The sequence below is a fragment of the Cibotium barometz genome, chromosome 3 (assembly GCF_041138505.1).
Source record: "Cibotium barometz isolate CiBa-2024 chromosome 3, ASM4113850v1, whole genome shotgun sequence".
In the NCBI taxonomy this organism is placed as follows: domain Eukaryota; kingdom Viridiplantae; phylum Streptophyta; class Polypodiopsida; order Cyatheales; family Cibotiaceae; genus Cibotium; species Cibotium barometz.
Window position 1 is genome coordinate 45028774 of NC_141048.1, and position 22388 is coordinate 45051161.

General features: G+C 48.7%; 2 protein-coding genes across 4 annotated transcripts in view; both read left to right on the forward strand.

Moving 5' to 3' along the window:
• The first annotated feature begins 2309 nt into the window (after positions 1-2309).
• Positions 2310-22388, forward strand: part of LOC147640125 (uncharacterized) — a 32645-nt gene continuing 12566 nt past the window's right edge. Inside the window, exons 1-2 of one of the 3 annotated variants that reach the window (XR_015262478.1) lie at positions 2310-3642; positions 3985-4243. Coding sequence is in view for 2 of the 3 variants with exons in the window: in XM_086777377.1 (XP_086633503.1) it covers positions 2356-3642 (1287 nt within the window). In the remaining variant the exon portion in view is untranslated. The remainder of the gene's footprint in view (positions 3643-3984; positions 4244-22388) is intronic. The other 2 variants (XM_086777377.1, XM_086777367.1) reach the window with 2 other exon arrangements.
• Positions 9323-11474, forward strand: LOC147640126 (uncharacterized). Its single transcript, XM_086781804.1, has 2 exons — positions 9323-10800; positions 11415-11474. Exons 1-2 carry the CDS (start codon positions 9973-9975, stop codon positions 11472-11474), a joined length of 888 nt encoding a protein of 295 aa, XP_086637930.1. The 5' UTR covers positions 9323-9972.

Genomic DNA, 22388 nt, shown 5'->3' on the forward strand with positions numbered 1-22388 from the left:
TCTGCTATTGCGGCCGGCTGGGGTTTCGCTGGGTCCTAAGGCGGGGTCAACAGACGAGGAGGGCGCTAGCGGATCACGCGTGATCGATGAGCGCACTCCGGATCGGACAACGATCGGGCAAACCCGCGACCGAGGACAAGAGACCTGAAAACCCTAGAGAAGTCGAAGGCGGTGGAGACACACTACGCCTAGCAGACATATTTTAATTCTTGCACAAAGAAAAATGCGAGAACTCGAAAATTACAAAAACGCTAATAAATGAGCAGTGTGGAGAGAGAATAGTCACCCCCCTTACGGTCTCCTGCGAGATGAACGACTGTCGTCGACTGTCAATTTGTGTTGCGCTGCGAGCCTCTACAAGCGTCGCTACTCCGGGATGCTCCGATCCGAGATCCCCCAGGCTATATAGTGTGTGGCCTGCCGTCCACACTAGCCTGGCCGCCCATGACTCCGCATGGGCGTCCTCTCCCACTGAACCCTGGATGGCCACGTCCTCGGCGCTCCGGACGAGGCGTTGACGCTAAAGCCCCGTCTGGCCATCCGGTCTGCCGTCGGAGGCGTTACAGCCTACGTGACAAAGAGACATTGTAGTAAAGAGAGAGAGAGCTTGCATATATGCATCATTACTAGAGCTATTTAACTTATTTGTGTGTACAAACATTGCACAACATGTCTTGTATTTAGCCTTAATATGAACTACATCTATGCTTTGTGTGCCCTTTGTATAAACACTGCATTTAACCTTAATATGCACTATATCTATACTCTGTGTGCCCTTATTACACAATATGCCTTTTATTTAGTAAACCTGATCATTCCTGGAATAATTTTGCTTTCCTATGCTGGCACCACCACTTTACCTAGTAAAGCAATGAGACCACAAGATTCTATCCCCAAGAATAGTCATAGCCCAGCTCCCCATCCGAGTCCACATAACTCTGAGAGATTAGGGCAACACCAAAAGGTGTGCCAGATATTCTCTTTGGGCTCTAATCTACACTTGCAACACTTCTTAGCACACATATTCTTCTTTCGCATCTTACTGCCTTGCTAGGAGAGTTATGCTAGGATCCCACCTCAAACGCCATTCTTTATCGACATGCATGGCATTCTTCTCATATTTGACTAGTTGCAGATAGATAGTGATGCTAGGATCCCACCTTAAACTCCATTCTTTATTGACATGCATGACATTCTTCTCATATTTGACTAGTTGTAGATAGCTAGTTCTTGTTCTTAATAGTCATGTCATTGGCATGCTTTTAAGCCTAATGTAAAATTTAAATAAAGTTGTCTTTATTTTGGAAAGAAATCTACTCTTCACATGTCTGCAATGCTAGTTTCTCTTCACATGTTTCTTTTGATGTGTAGAGAAGTGACGATGCTCTCTCTCTCTCTCTCTCTCTCTCTCTCTCTCTCTCTCTCTCTCTCTCTCTCTCTTTAAGGCCTATATAGTGCATAGCTACTTGGATAGGGTTCTGCACAGCTCCCATCATGGGTGAGGCAGGGCATCTCTATGATCTTATCTTATGTGAATCAAGGGGGAGGCATGGTAAAAAAGAATAGGAAACCATCTCCTATCTCTCTCAAAAAGGAAAGAAAAATAATAATCTCCCAAGCTCTATGGTTCTCTTTGTTGACGTAGCATTGGGTATGGAGGGAAGTGTGGTAAAAAAGCTTTGTGCTCCTCTGCCCTATGGTCTCTCTTTGTTAGTGTAGCATGGGTTAGGAGGGGTGCACACGGGATGCTATGTATTGTGCCACATATATAACCTTATGTACACACTTAAGGTTGTGTAAGGTAGTTTAACCTAGAACAATTTTGAGTGAATGCATGGGCACCAAATTCTTTTTTTACATTAATTAAAGAGGGAGAAGGAACCGTAATATGAATGATGGGATAGATAACAAAAGTTGAAAACGTTAGGATGTTGACGTGTGGCGATTCAGGAAAAATCTTAATCACCTTCAGTCGGGATAAAATGCAAAGAAGGGATGACGTCGCCTTTTTTGAGGCAGTGGCCTCAGATGTGAATCTGCGAATGTCTTAGTCGACCGAGCATTTAACTTAGTATATAGTTTTAAACCTTAGAATATTAGTTAATTAAGAGCTCGGTATCGATTAATTAATTCAGATTTTTGTAAGAAGCCTGAATATATATAGTTTTAAACCTTAGAATATTAGTTAATTAGACCGAGCATTTAACTTAGTATATAGTTTTAAACCTTAGAATATTCGTTAATTAAGAGCTCGGTATCGATTAATTAATTCAGATTTTTGTAAGAAGCCTGAATATATATGTAAAGTGAGATCTTCAAAGCTAAAGGACTCATTATCTATGGGAAAGCGATACGATGGTGGCCTTAGCACTACAAAGCTCAGCTTCCATAGCCATAGCAAGCCCCTTAACAAGCTCTTTCTTGCCCAAATACAGCCATCTGTATACTCCATTACCCCTTCGCCTCCCCTCCCGCCTTAGCTTCCATGGCGCTGAGGCCTCCACCAAGCAAAAGAAGAAGGGTCGAGGCTCTTCTACTGCAAGAGACTGGAGCTACGAGCACCTCATGGTTGTCTGGGATGAAGTGTTCGAGAAATGCTGCTCTGACCCTGCCAAGGCCACCCGCATAAGGGAGCTTTCACACAAAGGGTGTACGAAACATGGGCGGGGCTGCGTCCTGGTCTACCAGGAAGTTCAGACCAGGCCCCGGGGTGCTGGCACTGGCTTCACCTCCAAACCCCCCAAGTCATCCCTCAAAGTTCCTGACTTTGTGGCACTCGATTGGTATGCCGTCTACTTGCCCAGAGAGTTCCTCCTGGACCCGAGAAAAGCTCCTGTTGAGACAGAAACCGCGTCCCAGGATGCTAGGTCCAATGGTGATGCTATGATTCATGTTAGTCCTGAGGCAGAAACATATCATGATGTCGGTGGCGACCTCAATGTTGATGTCGAGGATGATGATAATGATGCACATGACACCCATATGCGCATCTTTAATGATGATGAACTTGATGACGATGATGCTAATGACGGCCATCTGCTCATCTTTGATGATGATGAGCATGATGTTACTGCTGCTGCTAATGCATACGACCCCCCTCTGCTCATCTTTGATGATGACGAACGAGATTTTACTGCCTCTCCTGTGGCAGAGCCACAGCATAATGAAGATGATGTTGCACACGGTGCTCATTTGTTTGTGGATGCAGAAACACAGCATGATTATAAAGACGTGGCTGCTGATGCTGCACATGGTGCTCCTGTTGTTGATGTTACCTCGAAAGCAAAAACTGAGCATGATGAAGATGATGTTTCTGATGCTGCACATGCTGCACCTTTGCTTGGTGTTACTGTAAAGGCAGAAACACAGCTTGACCAAGATGACACTCCTGATGCGGCACATGGCACATCTAGCTTTGATGTTACTGGGGAGGCAATGACACAGCCTGAGGAAGGTGCCCCTGCTAATGCATATGGTGCCGCCATTGTCGATGCTACAGTGGAGGCAGAAAGAGAGCTTGGTGAAGTTGATCATGCTGATGCACATGGTGCCTTTGGTGGTCATGTTTCTTTGGGGATTCACGAACAGCGTTATGAAGTCGATGCTGCTAACACAAATGGGTCCACGGCAAATCATGAGAAGGTTAGTCAATAGCTTTTTAAAACTCTGTTTGCACTTTCAACTGTCTAGCACATCAGTGCTGCCACCATTTGAATAGTTGACTATTCAGTGTTAGAGCTGAGTTTTCCAGTTTTGGTCTTAAAAGAAAGTTTCTAAGAGGCTGTTAGGGTTAACTCTAGAGTGTAGTATTGCTATGAGATTTTGAGGTTATAACATGTTGGCTTTATTACTGAGGTTCGGCAGGATGTGCCTGTAGGTGCTGATGTATGAAGGATAGGGATTCTTTTACTTTTTCTTTATGCCTATCCATATAAATGAGTGGATTCTTCATAACCGGGGGTCTGTTGTTTGGAGGATTCCCAGGAGATCAAGCCCCCATCAGGGCCTCAGGCCTAGTGTCATGTGCATGCTTGCCCATGTACATTCTCAGAGCTAATCCAGAAGGGGCAGCCAAGAAAAAGGGGATTAGAACTAGGACATGGAGCACAGAGTGCTATTTGACAGTGTTGGACTTGGAGAGGCTGAGACAAGAGATTGTCGGCTGCGTTGGAGGCTGTCGGGAGCAGAAAATTGCTGTCGGCTGCATGAGGACCAGATGGCGCTGATTTATGGATAAAAAGAGGTCAGTCGGCCAGCATCCCAATGTTCCAAAGTGCCTATAAATAGCAAGTTTGCTCATCATTGTAATTCATTCATTCCTTTATGGAATGGGTCCTTAGGGTCCTTAGAGTAGGACTAGATTTTGGTGTTTATCACCTTTTGCATGAAGGTAGCCTAGGGCTGTAGAAGGGTACCTTTTTGTACCATATGAATTATACTGAATTTCTAGTATATCTCTCTCTCTCTCTCTCTCTCTCTACTCTCCCTTCTGTCTGTGTTTTTGCATCAGCATGTTCTCAGTGGTGTTTAGGGCTGAAAGAAGACCCCCAGAGCTTCCGAGTGTTACATTGGTATCAAAGCACAACAAAGCTAAACATTGATTCAGCCCCATATGATGGTGTACAGGTCCAAGGTACAGGAAAGTACACGGATACGAAGCCCAAGGCAAGGAACACCGAATCGGGAAGAGCTTCTAGGAGGTTTGTTGGTGGTGTTCCACAAAACCAGAGGGGATGGCAGTCTTGTGAGCCAGATAGGTTCTCGGGCAACGGTCCCAAGGGAGGATTATCCTCCAAGGGGTGATGTGAGAGTGCTAGACTCATTTCTCAGGAATGGGAATGAAGACCAAGACAGTGTTCAGAGTCAGGGCAGGAATGGATTGGGGATTGGAGGGAACAAATGCATCGATATTATTCAGAGTCAGAGTGGTTTTGGAGACCGGGCCGGGTTTTCAGTGAAAAGGGTTGCTAGAGTTGGATGGATGACAGAGGGACTCCAGGAATAGAGTGGGATGATGACAGTCATCCAAGAGCAGGTTGGAATCCCGTCATCAAGTTTAGCAGAGGGGGATGTCATGTGCATGCTTGCCCATGTACATTCTCAGAGCTAATCTAGAAGGGGCAGCCAAGAAAAAGGGGATTAGAACTAGGACATGGAGCACAGAGTGCTATTTGACAGTGTTGGACTTGGAGAGGGTGAGACAAGAGACAGTTGCGTTGGAGGCTGTCGGGAGCAGAGAATTGGTGTCGGCTGCATGAGGACCAGACGGCGCTCATTTATGGATAAAAAGAGGCCAGTTGGCTAGTATCCCAATGTTCCAAAGTGCCTATAAATAGCAAGTTTGCTCATCATTGTAATTCATTCTTTCCTTTATGGAATGGGTCCTTAGGGTCCTTAGAGTAGGACTAGATTTTGGTGTTTCACCTTTTGTATGAAGGCAGCCTAGGGCTGTAGAAGGGTACCTTTTTGTACCATATAAATTATACTGAATTTTTAGTCTCTCTCTCTCTCTCTCTCTCTCTCTCTCCCTTCTGTCTGCGTTTTTGCATTAGCATGTTCTCAGTGGTGTTTAGGGCTGAAAGAAGACCCCCAGAGCTTCCGCATGTTACACCTAGGTTGAGTTGCGTGCAAGGAATGCTATAAATGCATCGGCGTGCAATCAACATACCGTTGGCTCACCACCCAACCATAGCTCCATCCGGAGCACCCCGAAGCCTAAGGCTAGACACAACCATCCCAGCACATTACTAAAACCTTGGTGTCCAATACCACCATGGCCCATCATCCAAATGTCAGGCTAGCAGCATGACCAACGTGGGGGTGTGCTTCAACTACCGTCCATAATCTTGCACAATTTGAGGTTACATCCTGTCCTTAAAGTGGAGAATGTTGTTTCTATACTTGGCTTTTGAGAGCTGAAGCATAATTAAGATTTCTAATGGTCTGGAGCAAATATAACCCACACATAAAGCATGAGAAGGGTAGCCCACCATGGTATCAAAACCCCATGAAGAAAAAGTTAAAAGAGTGTTGAAACACAAATATGTGGACTTGGCTAGGAACCCTTAGATAGGTAATGTGGACAGGTGGGCAGTCCACATTGGTGTTTGGAAGAGCCGATTTGTTGTAGTGTCTCTTTAGCCGTTGTCACCCAAAGGTGGCGTTGACTCAATCAAAGTGTTGAATGGGTGAATCATAGGTTCTACCAACCAATACTCTCCACATAGTAAGCATAAATATATTTGACACATGCATTTGTTTGGTTTAAGTATAGTCCTAGGTAACGTGGGTTATTTAGGACATTAAGTTGACTGGCTTCTGTATCTACAAAAACTTACCTACATCCTAGTCCGTCCTTGATGAGGGTTTGTAGCATAGACATATTCTTCCATCTCAACTCCATCTAGTGTCTCGATGCACCTTGCATCTTGGAGCATGCTTTTTGAGACCCTAAGGGATCTAGTCCTTTATTATCGAGCTAAGAATTTCCATTTTTTGGTATTATACATGTGAACCATATCTCCCTTGTGTACATTATCCTTGTCTTTGATATTGTTGTTAAATCACTTTTCTTTCAACAATCATCTCATGGGGTGCTTGTCATGTGCACAGTGTGTATCTACCGTGTGCTACATGCACACAAGACTAGCTTCGAGGTTTGGGGAAGCTTGGAGCTAGGCAGGCTGATTGGCGAGCTGAGTTAGGGATAGACTAACGGGCGGGCACCTAAGTATGGACGGGCGGGCGGCCAAGTGTGGACACCCGATGACCGGCCAAGAGCCTATAAAAGGGTGGCCAAGGTTAGTCATTAGTCATATAGAGTCTCGCGTGATTTGTGAGAGCTCTATGGTTAGGAGCCTGGATCTAGTGCAGACGTGCACTTGCTTTATGCAGCCGAGGACGACAACAGTCTTGAGGTCCGTGTATCTACCGTGTGCTACACGCACACAAGACTAGCTTCGAGGTTTGGGAAAGCTTGGAGCTAGGCAGGCTGATTGGTGAGCTGAGTTAGGGATAGACTAATGGGCGGGCACCCAAGTATGGATAGCGGGCACCCAAGTGTGGACGCCTGATGACCGGCCAAGAGCCTATAAAAGGGTGGCCAAGGTTAGTCATTAGTCATATAGAGTCTCGCGTGATTTGTGAGAGCTCTATGGTCAGGAGCCTGGATCTAGTGTAGACGTGCACGTGCTTTATGCAACCGAGGCCGACTGCAGTCTCGAGGCCCGTGAGGGTAGCTTCGTGGTGATATGGGACGTCACGAGGTAGAGATTGGTCGGTACGTCCATCTAGTTAGCTTAGCCCGTGGCTCGGTGGGGACAGCTAAGTCTGTGGGCTTGCCCACGGCTGTCGTGGTTGGGAGGTGAGTCAGGCCTGCACCCCCTTCTTGTTTGTTTGGTTTGTTTGCAGGTTTCGAGTCTCGTACCAGGAGCGTTCTACGAGGAGATCCTTTGGTGATTTGACAGTGGTATCAGAGCGTGCCTTGTGAACGAGCAAGTCGGTAGGTAGAGAAGATGAGGTCGAAGATAGGTATGTGTTCAAGAAGCTTGCTGTTTTGTTTATGCATGCTGCTGTTTTTCAGACAGTATGTTGTTTTTTTCATCAAAGAAACCCGTGATGAGGGAGTAAGTGGTTTAGTAGGGTTGTTTTGCTTTGCAAGAAGAAGGTTGGGTGTGTTTGTGCAGTCGCATGAACAGTTGAGAGAGAAAAAAAAGCACGTTGGCTTTTGCTTGTAAGAGAAAGAGAGAGAGAGAGCGCGAGAAGCGATCGCTGGCTATGCGCAGTCGGGTGCTGCTAGTCGCGTGCTGTTGACCGGGTGCAGTTTGGTACTGCCGGTGGTTGTAGGCGCAGGCCTACGCAGGCAGGCGCCCAGGCCTACGCAGGCAAGCGCCTAGGCTAGGCTGGCAGGCACCTAGGCCTACGCCGGCATGTGTCAGGCCTACGCATGCGGCCGTGCGCAGGCGGCCAAGCCTAGGTGCAGGCTAGTGTAGACACCCATGGACACCCGGGCAAGGCATGCGCAGGCAGCAAGGCAGGCGACGGCAGCAAGGCAGGCCGGCGGTGCTAAATCCAGGAGGGAAGAAAAAAAAAACAGTAAAAGCATTGAAACGCCGAATTCAGCTTGCTTTCGTTTTTTTTTAAAAAGATTAAACTTTTTTTTAAAAAGAGTTTAAAGATTCCCTTAAGGTTTAAAGGTGTTTTTTAAAGAAAACAGAATATATATATATATATATATATATATATATATATATATATATAAACACAAAAGCAAAAGCTCAAGTTGCTTTTGGGAAAGCTTATATAAACGCTTTAAGTGGGCTTCTTGCACACATCTCTCAAGTTTTCAAGCTCTCAAGTTCTCTCGCACTTTCTTGTGCAAGATCGAATTTTCTCTCCACTTGCTCTCTTCACCCAAGAATCCGAGTTGGAGCCCCTTATCGAACGCGAAGGCTTGCCGGCTACGGAAGATACCGATGTCGATCTTTTTGACGATTGTGTGTCTGAATCAGATTTCCAAGAGTTTAAAGTTGCTCTCGAAGCTGCTTCTTTGGAAGGTCAGGCACAAATTGCCGCGCAGATGTAAGCCTTGCAGAACTCCATCTCTCTTTTGACCACTACCCTATCTACTCTTTCGGGTATGGATACCTTGGCCTCTGCTTTAGGCCCCAACATTACTTCGGAACAGTTCGGGGGCGAGCAAAAGCAACGTACCAAGGAGATCGTGGACACTTGGCTACATAAGTGGCAAGTCCATTTTCAATTTCATCCATATGATGATGGAAAAAAGATCCAGTTAGCAGCAGGTTTTCTCTCAGGCAAAGCTTTGCTTTGGTGGAAGGAACTCAACCCTAAGCCAACGACTTGGGCACAATTCGAAGACGTCTTCAAGAAGGAATTCCTTAAGAAAGAGGATGATTATGATGTTGCCCGGTTTACTGCTTTGACCATGACCTCGCAGCACCTCACTTATGAGGTCTACCTCCAGAAATTTAGGGACTTGCAGATGAAAGCTACAAAGATGGATCCCACAACTCTTTTGGGGTTCTTCGTAGCCGGTTTACCCGACTCGTACCGTTTACAGGTTCAAAATAACAAATGTAAAACTTTGGACAAGGCCATTCATTCAGCTTGTATCTATGATGATACAATGGTCTCTTCCAAGTCTAAACCCGTTACCGAGCAGGGGAACAAGCATAAAAGAAAGTTCTCCGCACCAATGGCTAACACGACTGAAGAAAAGTCTTCGGACCAACCTTCGAAGAATTCCAGTTTGACACCAGCGAAGAAAAAACGACTCCTTAAGGCTTTGAAGCATAGTTGCATTCAAACGCGTTTGATACGCGAAGCAAACGTTTACAAACGTTTGAAAAAAAAAACGTTTGAAAAAAATTTCAAACGTGGACTTTTTTGGGGGTTTTTTTTAACGCTTCGTCGCCCATCGCATCTCTTGCGCCCCCGCCCACCGTCTCTCTCTATTTCGCCCCGCCCATCGTGTCAAGGGAGTCGAGCGTATCTCTCTTGCAAGTTGCGCCCACTCTCTCTCGAGTGACGAATCTGCCCGCCCATCGTGTCTTGAGTCTAGACTCTCTCGAGTCTCTCTCTTGCTCGACTGTGCAGGCACAGCAGGTTGAGGCAGCCCTGCACAGTGCACACAGCCGGGCAGCCCATCTCTCTCTCTTGCGTGATTGTGCAGGCACAGCAGGCTGAGGCAGCCCTGCACAGTGCACACAGCCCATCTCTCTCTCTTGCGTGACTGTGCAGGCACAGCAGGCTGAGTCAGCCCTGCACACAGTGCACACAGCCCATCGATTCTCGAGCAGCAGTCTTTCTCTACTGAAATTTGAAGGCCCAGCACTGCCACTCGCCAGCAAGCAGCAGCAAGCACCTTCCACTGGTGGGACTCAGCAGGTGGGAGTCGGGACTCGGGACGAATATACAGGTAAGTTGGTAACAGGGTTTTAACTTGTGCAAATGGGACGAAAGCGCAAAGCTGAATGGGAGCATGTGTCCATTTTGAAAACAACTGAAAAAGGCCAGACTACATGTAGATGCAAATATTGTGGGCACACTTGGGATGGTGGTCCATCGCGAATAAGGGCACATATTCTTGGTTTATCAGGTCATGGTGTGGGAAAATGTAATGCTGCACCCCAAAATGTAAAAGATGTATGTCGCAGATTGCATGTGGGTGGAGTGCAAGACTCCATGGCAAACATTGATGCATGCGTATCTGATTTGGGAGAGGCTTCTCATGGTAGTGTCGATGTACATGCATCAAATGTTGCAAGTGGTATTGGGCCTTCTAGCTCTCAACAGCACGTGAGCAGAAAGAAGGTGTCAAAGACACAGGGTGCTCTAGCTAAAGCTTGGGATGTACAAGCACGAAAAGAGGCAAACATTGCTCTTCGTCGCTTCTTCTATGCGGAAGATGTTCCTTTTTGGAAAGTTAGAAGCCCATATTTTCTTGACATGGTGAAGGCAATTGGGCAAGTTGGGCCAAGCTATAAGCCTCCCTCATATAACAGCTTGCGTACAAAAGAGCTTGTGGATGAAGTCAAATGCGTTGATCGTGACTTGCTAGACATTAGAGAAAAGTGGAAGAGATATGGATGCAGCATTGTTTGTGATGGATGGTCAGATGCAAGGCGCAGGCCAATTATCAATGTAATGGCTACATCCATATATGGGTCTGTTTTCTTAAAAGCAGTTGATACAAGTGGGGAGTTCAAATCTGGCGAGTATATTTTTGGCATCTTGAAAGATGTAATCCTTGATATTGGCCCCGATTATGTAGTGCAGGTGTGTATGGATTTCTTGCATTGCAAGAGACACAAGAAGAGGAGCAAGAGGATGTTGTAGCCTCATTATCGCATACGGGGGCAAGCAGAAGTGATATCGTTGGCACCAGTTCCCTTGGTGAGCATGATGATGATGATGATGATGATGATGATGATGATGATGACGATGATGATGATGATGATGAGGAGGAGGAGGAAGAAGGGGAGGATGACTCTATTTCAGAGAATGATCTATCATGATTCATTTAGGTGAAGACTCGCGTAGAGTCTAGTTTGTATGAGTCATGACCATCTCCCCTTCCTTCCTTGTTGTTTAGTTCTGTAGTTGCCAGGGCACTTTTCACCTTCTTTAGGAGGGGTTTTTTCCCCTGGCTTTATCATTTTGTATCAGCTGGCTTTTGTTCTCTAGAGTCTAGACTCTACACTAGTCACTCTAGAGTCTACACTGCAGTTTGAACTTTGCGCAGTGCACAATGCGCATTTCAATTTTCAATTTTCATTTGCTTCAATTCAATTGCTAGTTTTGAGGTGCTTCATGTTATGATGTTTTAATGTTCAAGTAAATATGGATTTGTTTAAAAAATGCTAAAAAATTTAGGGTTGCGTTTGATTCAGGTCAAGGGTTTGAATCAAACTCGTATCATACTTTCATACTCGTTCGCGTTTGACGTTTGATTGACGTTTGAAAAAACTATGCTTTGAAGCTCAAGAAGGAGGGACGTTGTTTTATCTGCGAAGAAAAAGGACACATGCGTAACGAGTGCCCGAAGCAAAAGGGGTGCAAAGACCGACACAGGACCCAAGCCAAAGGCAACTAACCAGTTGTCTTTGACAGGTACGTCAGCTACTGTACTTTCTCACCCTAGTACATGTTCTGATTGTTTGTTCAACTCTAAAGTTTTTGGCTTGCATGATCTTCTCCGAGTTTATGGAGAAGTGAATGGCTATAGAATCCACATTCTTCTAGACCCTGGCAGCTCACACAACTTTGTTAACTATAAACTTGTGCGGAAATTGGGTCTTGATACGACACCCATCGATCATACCTATGAGGTACGCCTACTTGCGGGTCGGCAAGTATGGGATCGAAAGGTGGAGATGCTACCAATCCGGATTCAAGACTACAAAGATATTCTGGAATGCTATATTATGCACCTAGAACATGTAGACTTGTTATTAGGGATTGAGTGGTTTAAGACTCTTCAAGTCTAGATAGATTGGTCTAGTCATATTTTTTCTTTTCAACATAGGAACACCCAGTATAGTATCTTAGGTGACTGTATACATCCCTCTCAGGGACCTCTTGTAAATATAGTTGATTTTGGAAATATAATGGATTCTTCTTTGTATACCGCTTTCCATTGTGTATTGATTGCACTTTCTTCATTTCTCATACCTTCCATGGATGTCAATGAATTAAGTGTATTTGAAAGCAAAGAATTACAGAAGATACTTGATACGTTTCAAGATGTATTTCCTAAGAAACTGCCATCGGGTTTACCACCTGAAAGGGTGGTAGTAGGTCATTGTATTGACTTGATCCCTGGTGCTCATCCTGTTAGTATTCCACCTTACCGGATGAGCCAAGCTGAGGAAGATGAGTTGGCTAAACAACTCGACGATTATTTGAGGATCCGTCCAAGTAAATCACCTTGGGGTGCACCTGTGTTGCTTAGGAGAAAGAAGGATAACACCTGGAGAATGTGTATAGTTACAAGAGATTGAACAAGCTGACAATGAAGAACCGTCATCCTCTCCCTAGATCAGATTACCTGATTGACCGGTTAGCAGGAGCGAAATATTTCACGAAGATAGATTTACGTACTGGCTATTACGAGATACGTATTCACGAAAGGCATGTTGAAAGAACCGCCTTTCGGACTAGGTATGGCCATTACGAGTTTCTCGTATTACCTTTTGGGTTAATCAATGCTCCAGCCACTTTCCACCAAATGATGAACGATCTTTTTCGTGAACATTTGGAGAAATTTGTGGTTGTGTTCTTGGATGATATTTTGACATATAGTCATACTCTTGAGGATCATGTTAGACACCTCACGATTGTCTTATCTATTTTAAGACAAAATCGACTATATGCTAAGTTAAGTAAATGTGGGTTTTTTATGACAGACATCATTTACTTGGGACACAAGATCACTAGAGATGGATTGAGCATTGACTATGACCGAGTTAAGAAGGTTCTGGACTGGCCTATACCGCGAACAGTGAAGCAACTTCGTTCTTTTCTCGGTTTTGTTGTTTTTCTTCGGAAATCTGTGTGGGAGTACTCTCAGCTCACACTACCGATGACCGACTTGTTGAAAAGTCGTGGACGTAAGTCAAATCAGCCTATCACTTGGAATAACAATTTGGATATGGCCTTTAGACTTTTGAAAGATAAAGTCAAGGAAGCACCTATCTTAGCATTACTTGGTCCTAGTCGGCCTTATGTTCTTGAAACTGATACCAGTAACTATGCCATCGGGGCTTCTTTATTTCAAGATGGTAGACCTATTGCTTTTGAAAGTAAAAAGCTAGACGACACTCAATGTCGTTGGCCAACCCTTGAGAAGGAGCTTTATGCTGTGATTCATGGTTTGGAGACATTATTTATATGGCTCCAAGTTTGTGGTATTGACTGATCATCAGTCAATCAAGTATGTGTGATGCTGATGATTTGAGAGGAAGGAAAGCTCGTTGGGGTGGGTTAATGCAAGATTTTGATTTTGAGATTCGTTATCGAGAAGGGTCCATGAATAGTGTTGCAGATGCGCTTAGTCGAATTAGAGAGGTGAATACTTTGTCGCTCACCGAGATTTCTACCGACTTATTTCAGTCATTGAGAGGGCTTTGCACTGTGCAGGACTGATAGTTATTTTGGTCCATTTTGGCAGAAGATCCAGGACGGGAGCTCATTGATTGACCAAGACTCAATGACTGAGCAGTCTACCATTCAGGTTGCAGGAGACCAGTGGATGATTTGGAATGGTTTACTATTTCGTAATTACAAAATTTGTGTACCACAGATCCCGGACATTCCGTCCAAGATTCTTAAGGAGTGTCACGACGCTCCTTCTGCTGGACACCCTAGGGTACACAGGACACTATCGCTAGTGAAACACACTTTTTATTGGCCAAAGATGAAAGGGTATGTAGAAGATTATGCTCTCAAGTGTCAAGTTTGTCAAGCTAATAAAGCTGAACGCCTTAGACAGGCTGGGTTGTTGCATGCTTTGCAAATCCCAGGTAATAAATGGGAAAGTATTTCCATGGATTTTATTACCGGATTGCCAAGAACGCATCAAGGCCATGATTCTATTTGGGTTGTGGTAGATCGCTTGACAAAAATGGCTAGATTTTTACCGACCCGGAAGACTATTACAGCTACGCAATTAGCACGGCAGTTTATCGAGCAATTGTTTAGACTGTACGGGCTACCGCAAGACATAGTTTTTTTTTTTTCCGAGAAAAGATCCTTTCATTAGTTATATAAAAACGCCCGTATGGCTACAAAAGATCTCTCCTGCTCATAAGAGAAACAGAGCAGTGAATACAGCAAGGCAGTTTGGGAGACTCTCCCTAGGTGCTGCAAAATACAAGCATCAGTACAAAGGACTGAGGGGCTAAATCATACAATAGGGGGGGGGAAGAGCCAAACAGGTGGCCTGTAATGCCAACGGGGGGATCCCGTGTGTAAGGTATAGAAGGGGCCGCTGCGCTAGGTGGTGTGAAAGGCCTGGCGTCGCAAGATCGCCTCATCCGAGTCGCCCCGGATGCGGTCATACTGTCCTCGCAGGGTGTGGATCAACTCCTGCCAAATCCCCTGTACAGTCTCTGCTGGTGGCTCCAGTCTCCCCTCAAAGGCCGTGAAACATCGGGCCCTCCAGGTGAACCAGATGGTGAGGCTGCTGAGAAGCTCCCATTGTAAATCCCTCTCCTGTGTCCAGCTGGCGGACGAGAAATCCGGTGCCGGAACCAGGCGAGGCTGGCCCCTAATGAATCTGATGGCCTGACTGTCCTGCTCCATCTCATAGCCCATAGCAGGCCCTGATGAAGTCGACCAAGCAGCGGCACCCCACGTAAACATACCCTCTGGAGAGAGGGGGCCAGAATACGCAGCATCCGCAGCCAAATCTGCTGCGCCTGAGGGCAATCCCAAAGGCAATGTCTCTGTGTCTCCATAGGGTGGCTGCATCGGACGCAGGCCGCCGAAAGACCGCTGTAAACAAGCCAGGTGCCAACTGCTGAGCCCCTGTGGGCGACCAGCCACCACTGGGAAGTCGAGATCCTGCGGGCCTGTCGACTAGCCCAGAGCCGAGCCCAAAAATCCTCCAGGAACTCCTGTGAGAGTCCCTGTAGCCGCCAATGCCCCGCTGCAGAGCTGGAGAGACCATCCTCCTCGCCGCCAAAATATGCCGCCCCAGCCGAACAGTATACTGGAAAAAGGTGATCTCTGTGGCCTCAAGGGATGCATAAGGATCATGCCACTCGTACTCCCCAGGGTCCCACTGTAGCTGGGCCAAGGGGCGCGCTGCATATGCCCATATGCGCCAATCCGGGAGCACATCTGTAGGGTCGGGGTCAATATGCCACTTCCGAGAAGCGGCAGCCACTACCCGTATCCTCTGAAAGGTGCACTCTGCAACCAGAGGCGACTACACCTCCACTCTCTGAAGTCTGCCCTCATCTTGAATCTCATAGTAGAGGCATCTGCCATCCTCAGCGCAAGCTCTGACAGCAATCAGGATCTCCAACTGTGTAAAGGCTCCCATCCACCGTGGGGCCACTAGCTCGAAAGGCGTGAACCACTCCTCTGTGAGTGCCTCCTGAATATCATCCCTCATAATCAACCCCCCTCTGAAGTGACTCAGCCTCTCCACTTGGATCTCCTCTGGTAGACTGCAGAAGGCCTGCTAGTCTCCGAAACTACATGCTGGGCCTGCCGCTAAAGGTCCCCAGGCTAGACGAGGCCGAGAACCCAGCATATGACCCTGCTCTATGCGCACCGCTGGGCTCCAGATGAGCAGCTGTCTGGCCCGCTCCTCAACACAAGAAGGAGGTCGCTGAGAGAGCCCCGGTCGCAGCAGCTCCCAAGCTCTGAGGATGCTCAAAGCAAATCTGTCCTCCCATCCTCTACTGAGGCCTGTCCTCCTCATCTCTATGAAGATCCAGCGAATCTCTGGTGCCCAAGTGCCCCTTGCTGGGAGAGCCCGAGCCTGCAGCCGCTGCAAGAGAAGCTCTTTCCAAGGCTCAGCGCCTGGAAGCAGCCCCTGAACAATAAGCTTCCCCAATAAGGCTCTACTCTGATCGACTGGATCTATAATGCCCAAGCCTCCCTGAGCCAGCGGAAGTGTAATTAACTGCCCATGCAACCTTTGCCCGGGCTGGCTGACCGTCCCGCCCAGACCAAAGAAAGTTCCTGATCAGCCTCTGTACCTGGCTGATGCAAGAGCTCGAGAAGATCCAGCAAGACGTAATGCACCACATGGTCGCTAACAGCACCTGATTTGCCACCACCACCCTCCCAGCCAAGGATAGTCGAGCTGTACTCCAATACAAAAGCTTCTTCCGAATACTCAGAAGAAGCGGGGCAATCTGCTACTCAGGTGACAAATCTAGTCCAATCTGGCATCCCAAATACCGCACTGCTGTGCCAGGAGGAATCCATCTAAAACCGGGGTCCGGGCTCCATGCCGGAGTGGGAGCACTATTGATCCAAAAGGCCACTGTCTTGCGCCAATTGATCAATGCTCCCGAAGCTGCACTAAAAACCTGGAGCGACTGCTCTGCCCGAAGAAGATTGGCCTCTTGGCCATGCAAAAATAAGCCCGTGTCGTCTGTAAACTCAGCATCGAGCAGGTCCTCCCCCCGGACTGGGAGCTAGAGTCCTCTCAAACCAACCTCCTCTGCCGTCAAATACATGCTCATAGCCTCCGCAAAGAAGAGAAAAAGAAAAGGGGCGAGGGGACACCCTTGACGGACTGATCTGGTCAGCTCAAAACTCGGCCCTCGTCCTCCTGCAATCAACACCTGGCTACGAGCTGTGGAATACAGAGCCGCCATCCCTCTGATCCATCCTGGCTCAAAGTCAGGCGAAGCATAGTGCCCTCTAAGAAACCCCAATCAACTCTATCGTATGCCTCCTCCAGTGTCAAGATAACTGGCGCATGATCTGAAAATGAGGTGCCAGCGAGAATGCCGACGGAGCCCCCCGCTCCCCTAACTAGTCGCCCACATAAAAGCGATCAATCCATGATAGATTAGTCCCTCCCTGCCGGCGATCCGACCGAGAGAAACTAAGACTGTCCTGAGAACGGGAGAAGGCCCCATGCTGCCATACATCAGTGATCCTCAGTGACATGCAAAACCGGTCCCAAGCTGCAAGCTCCGTGCCGTGCACTGTAACATGACTGCCTCCCACCCTATCGGCTGGTCCTCAAGCATGTTGAAGTCTCCCCGACACACCAATGTGCGGCCTCTGGCAATGCATCCGTAACCTGAGTCCAGAACTCTGCTCTGGCACTAGCATGATTGGGCGCATAGACATTGAGCACGCCCAATAGCTCATCATGCATCCTCAGAATGGCATACTGTGCTCTACCAGGCACAATGATCCCTCGATCCACAATGGCCTGCCGCCATACATCTGCAATGACCATGCATACTCCTCCCTGTCCACCCAAAGGACCAAACTTGCAGACCAAAAGGTGTCCCATCTACCAGGCATCACCGAACCATATCTCCGGATCCTGCTCTCACCCAAGTGGTGCTCCTGCATCATCAAAATATCAATGCTGCCACCAACCAGGCATCTCTGAAGCTCCTGCCTCAAGCAACCACGATAGCGTATAAAATGTGCTCCGCCAAGGCCCTGTACATTCCATGAGATGATCCTCATGGATGACCTGCTGAGGTGGATGCTGTCTCAGCCGTACGGCGGGCCTTCGCAAGCGGCTTGGATGGAGAGTAGTCCCCATCCGAGCGGCTGCGAATCTGCCCACCCGGTATACTGCAAGAATCACGGATCAGGCGCCAGTGGCTGTGGCCCATGGCGACTGCCTCCCGCTCTGACAGAGCAACCTCGTGTATACATACATATCCAGGGTCGCGTGCTAAATCTGCCACTAAGCGAACGACCAAATGACGAATCCCTGAGGCATCCACACTCCCGAGATCCAAGAAAAAATGAGCCAACTCCATAGTCTGCCTAATCACATGTCACCTCCAGATCGCTCACATGATGAGAAAACTCAACTGCCTGAGTCTTCAAAGTACTAAGAGCGAGCTCTAGAGTCCACTCCGGTCACAAGGGCCACAAAGAGGGAACGAGAAGGCCACCGCTGAATCTAGTGCCTCCTCCCCGCGGGCCGGAGGTATCACTACATGAACTCGGATGGGTGCTGGCTCATGGGGGCCCTCTGCTCCAAAAAGCCGTGTGAAGGCGTAATCAAAAGCCTCCGAGCGCTGTCTAATGCCGAGGCGACTCAGCCGACTGCGGATAGATGATATCCGTGAAGCCCGAATCGGCATGGTAGGCCTCCTCTGAGGTGCTCGAGCGAGGTCGGTGCTCAGCGCCCTCCGGACTGCAGGTGAACGCCACGGGACTGCCAGGGCCTCTCGGAAGGTGAGGCGGGCGGGGGGGGGGGAGGGGGGAGCGAGGGGGGTGGAGAGGGAGCCGCTGCCGAAACCAGAGCGGGGACGGGAGGAGGCGAGGGTGGAAGCGAGGCGGTGGGAGGGGACGGGGGTGGGGGGGTGAAGGAGGGGGTGCTGGCATCTCCCTGGTCCTCAGTCATCGCCGCAGGGGTCTCCTCCTGGAGGGGAGCAAAGCTGTTCCTCACGGGAACCCAGTGAGGCTGAGACTGTGGCTGCTGTTGCAGCGGTCTCTGGGCGTGCTGCTGTGGCTGTCTCCCTCGGCGGCGCCCCTGTCCAGGCTGCCACTCCGAGGTCTCTGTGGCCTGAGCAGGTGTCCCGGAGGCAGCCTGCCGAGCCGCATCTGTGGGCGGGCCATCAGGGGCTTGCTGCTGTGGTGAGGGTCGGGGTCTCCTGCGAGGGCAGGCCTTGGCCAGATGACCGACCTGCTGCAAATGAAGCACTGGTTCGGGAGCCCCGAGAACTCCACTCTCTGATCAATCCATCCCCCCCCTATCCTAGGTAGCTGAATGACCTTAGGAAGGGAGGAGATGTCAGACACCAAAACTCTGACCGAAGGTAGCCTAGCTGCTTTGGCCACCACTGAAGCTGCTGTGGGGCCAGTCTCTAGTACCGAGCCCACCAATGCTCCTAGCCTAGAGAGTAGCGGAAGATACTCTCGGCGGAGTCCAGGGAAGCAAACTGTAACATGAAAAAGGCGCTCTCCCTGCTCAGCCGCTGCTGGGTCAAAGCCATGCTGCCAAGGTCTGAAGAAAGCCCGAGCACCCCTGATGTCAAGGGGACTCATGGCAAGGGCCTTGGCCACGCTCTGGGTGGTCTCGAACTCGATCTGGTAATGTCCACGGCCCAGTAGCTGTACGTCCAGGATCTTGCCCACATCTGCAAGAAGGCGGGCCTGGAGAAGATCCCGGATCTCCCCTCTGCTGGGGCGAGTGCCGACTAGACGGCAGATGGTGGAATGAGCCTGGAGGCGTTCCACCTCTGCGGTGAGGCTCGCTTCCTCTTCTGGCGAAAGAGAAAGCCTGATGGGGGTGTCCTCAGGGGCGGGCGAGGGGGCTGCGGGGAGTCCCTCTGAGGCGGGGCGGGAGGAGCCTCCATCAGAGTCTGAAGCTATGGCGAAGGCGAGGCGAAAGCGGAGATCATGCAAGAACCGAGCTGCACACGGAGAGGCGGAAGACGAAGGCCGGAGAAAAAAAGACAAAACCCCCCTGGGGGCGGAAGTCAGCAAGAAAAAGGGAGGGGGGGTGAAGCGGCGAAGGAGAAGCCCAAGGGGGGGGGGGGGGGGGGGGGGGGGGGGGGGCGGGGGCGAGCTCGCTCAAGAGGGGTGGGATGGAGAAAGAGCTGGCGGAGGGGGGGGTTCGGGCGCTGCAGAGGGGAGGAGGGCGCGAAAGAAGGGAGGGGAGGATGGGCGGCGGGCAGTGTAGCGAGAGAGGGGGCGCAGCAGCGAAGGCAGGCGGGGGGGGGGGGGGGGGGGGGGGGGGGGGCAAATGGCGGGCAGCGCAGCGAGGGAGGGGGGCGCAAAAGCGAAAGCAGGCGGGGGGGGGGGGGGGGGGCAAGGGGAGGCGTGAGGACTGAGGGGGGCGCGAGGGGACGAACAGGCAGGAAGGCGGAGGGCGCAGGTGTGCAGGTAGCGCGAGCAGGAGGGGTGGTAGCTTCAGCACCGCAGGACATAGTTAGTGATAGGGACTCTAAGTTTACGAGTGATTTTTGGAAACTTGTTTTTGAGAAGTTTGAAACAACTTTGAATTTGAGTTCCTCAGATCATCCTCAATCTGATGGCCAGACTGAAAGAGTGAATTAGATTTTGGAAGATATGCTTCGAGCATATGTATCCAAAAGACAGAGCTCTTTGGAGGATTATCTTCCTATGTTAGAACTTAGAATTTTGCTTATAACAGTACTAAGCATACGAGTACAGGTTTTAGTCCTTTCATGCTTATGTATGGTTTTCAACCTAGATCACTTGTTACAGTGGGATTCTCAGGACTTCAACATGATGCAGCACGTAATTTTTTGCAAGATATGCAAGAAATGTTACAAGTTGCGAAGGAATCTATTAGAAGTGCTTAAGACCGAGACAGATTCTAATAGACATCATTCACCCAGAGAGTTCTCTGAAGGAACGATGGTGTATTTGCGAGTTCTGAAAGATTCCGAGACTTCATGGACAAGTCGATATCCGAAATTATCCCCTAGATATTGTGGACCATTTCGTATTACACGACGGATTGGTTCAGTAGCATATGAATTGGATTTGTCTTCTCATGTGAAAGTTCATCCTGTATTTCATGTCAATAGACTTAAAGAAGTACTGGTTGGAACAGACCAGTTAGTTACTCCTCAAGAATCATAGATGTCGAAGACATGACATTTGTTCCACACGAACCTGAAAAGATTCTTGGATTTTTGTGAAAGAAGATTGTGTAATACGCTTATCACACCGAATACAAGATCAAGTGGAAGGATCCTGTTGAGGAGGACACTACATGGGAGACATTGACCTACTCTTCAGAGAGATTACCCTGGCTTTTTAGTGAGCTCAGGAGTGAGCTCTTAGAGGAAGGGGAGTGTGTCATGTGCACAGTGTGTATCTACCATGTGCTACATGCACACAAGACTAGCTTCGAGGTTTGGGGAAGCTTGGAGCTAGGCAAGCTGATTGGCGAGTTGAGTTAGGGATAAACTAACGGGCGGGGCTTCGTGCATGCAACATCAGTATCAGAGCATTCAGGCTTAGCCACTAAGCATAAGTCCGAAGGAGGTGCACAGATCCATCAGAAGAATGTAGCAGGTAGAAGATGGAGTGGTCTGCAAAACATGCGAAGCTAGAGGAAGCATTCCTTGAGGGTATGTATGTAGAACCAGTCCATCATTAAGCTCTCGGATTAGTTCAAAAGCCTAGCAACAGGCATGATTAGTTCCGGTAGGTGATCAAACCGGCCTTTAGAAATCTGACGGGCGGTGAAACAAACACTCGCACATAAAACACTTCATCACCCATGGGAACTTGGAAAAAGAAACAAATAGGGGGAGCTAGAGTGCTCCTGCAAATAGTACAAGGACAACGATCAGTGGGATGGAGAAAGAGCTGGCGGAGGGGGGGGGGGTTCGGGCGCTGCAGAGGGGAGGAGGGCGCGAAAGAAGGGAGGGGAGGATGGGCGGCGGGCAGTGTAGCGAGAGAGGGGGGCGCAGCAGCGAAGGCAGGCGGGGGGGGGGGGGGGGGGGGGGGGGCAAATGGCGGGCAGCGCAGCGAGGGAGGGGGGCGCAAAAGTGAAAGAAGGGGGAGGGGGGGGGGGGGGGGGGGCAAGGGGAGGCGTGAGGACTGAGGGGGGGCGCGAGGGGACGAACAGGCAGGAAGGCGGAGGGCGCAGGTGTGCAGGTAGCGCGAGCAGGGAGGGGTGGTAGCTTCAGCACCGCAGGACATAGTTAGTGATAGGGACTCTAAGTTTACGAGTGATTTTTGGAAACTTGTTTTTGAGAAGTTTGAAACAACTTTGAATTTGAGTTCCTCAGATCATCCTCAATCTGATGGCCAGACTGAAAGAGTGAATTAGATTTTGGAAGATATGCTTCGAGCATATGTATCCAAAAGACAGAGCTCTTTGGAGGATTATCTTCCTATGTTAGAACTTAGAATTTGCTTATAACAGTACTAAGCATACGAGTACAGGTTTTAGTCCTTTCATGCTTATGTATGGTTTTCAACCTAGATCACTTGTTACAGTGGGATTCTCAGGACTTCAACATGATGCAGCACGTAATTTTTTGCAAGATATGCAAGAAATGTTACAAGTTGCGAAGGAATCTATTAGAAGTGCTTAAGACCGAGACAGATTCTAATAGACATCATTCACCCAGAGAGTTCTCTGAAGGAACGATGGTGTATTTGCGAGTTCCGAAAGATTCCGAGACTTCATGGACAAGTCGATATCCGAAATT

Bases quoted from the DNA above. Each gene is read 5' to 3' on its own strand.
- LOC147640126 (XM_086781804.1), top strand. From the start codon at position 9,973: ATGGGACGAAAGCGCAAAGCTGAATGGGAGCATGTGTCCATTTTGAAA. The intron at 10,801-11,414 runs GTGTGTATGGAT...CGTTTGATTCAG, and splicing joins GCCCCGATTATGTAGTGCAG to GTCAAGGGTTTGAATCAAAC.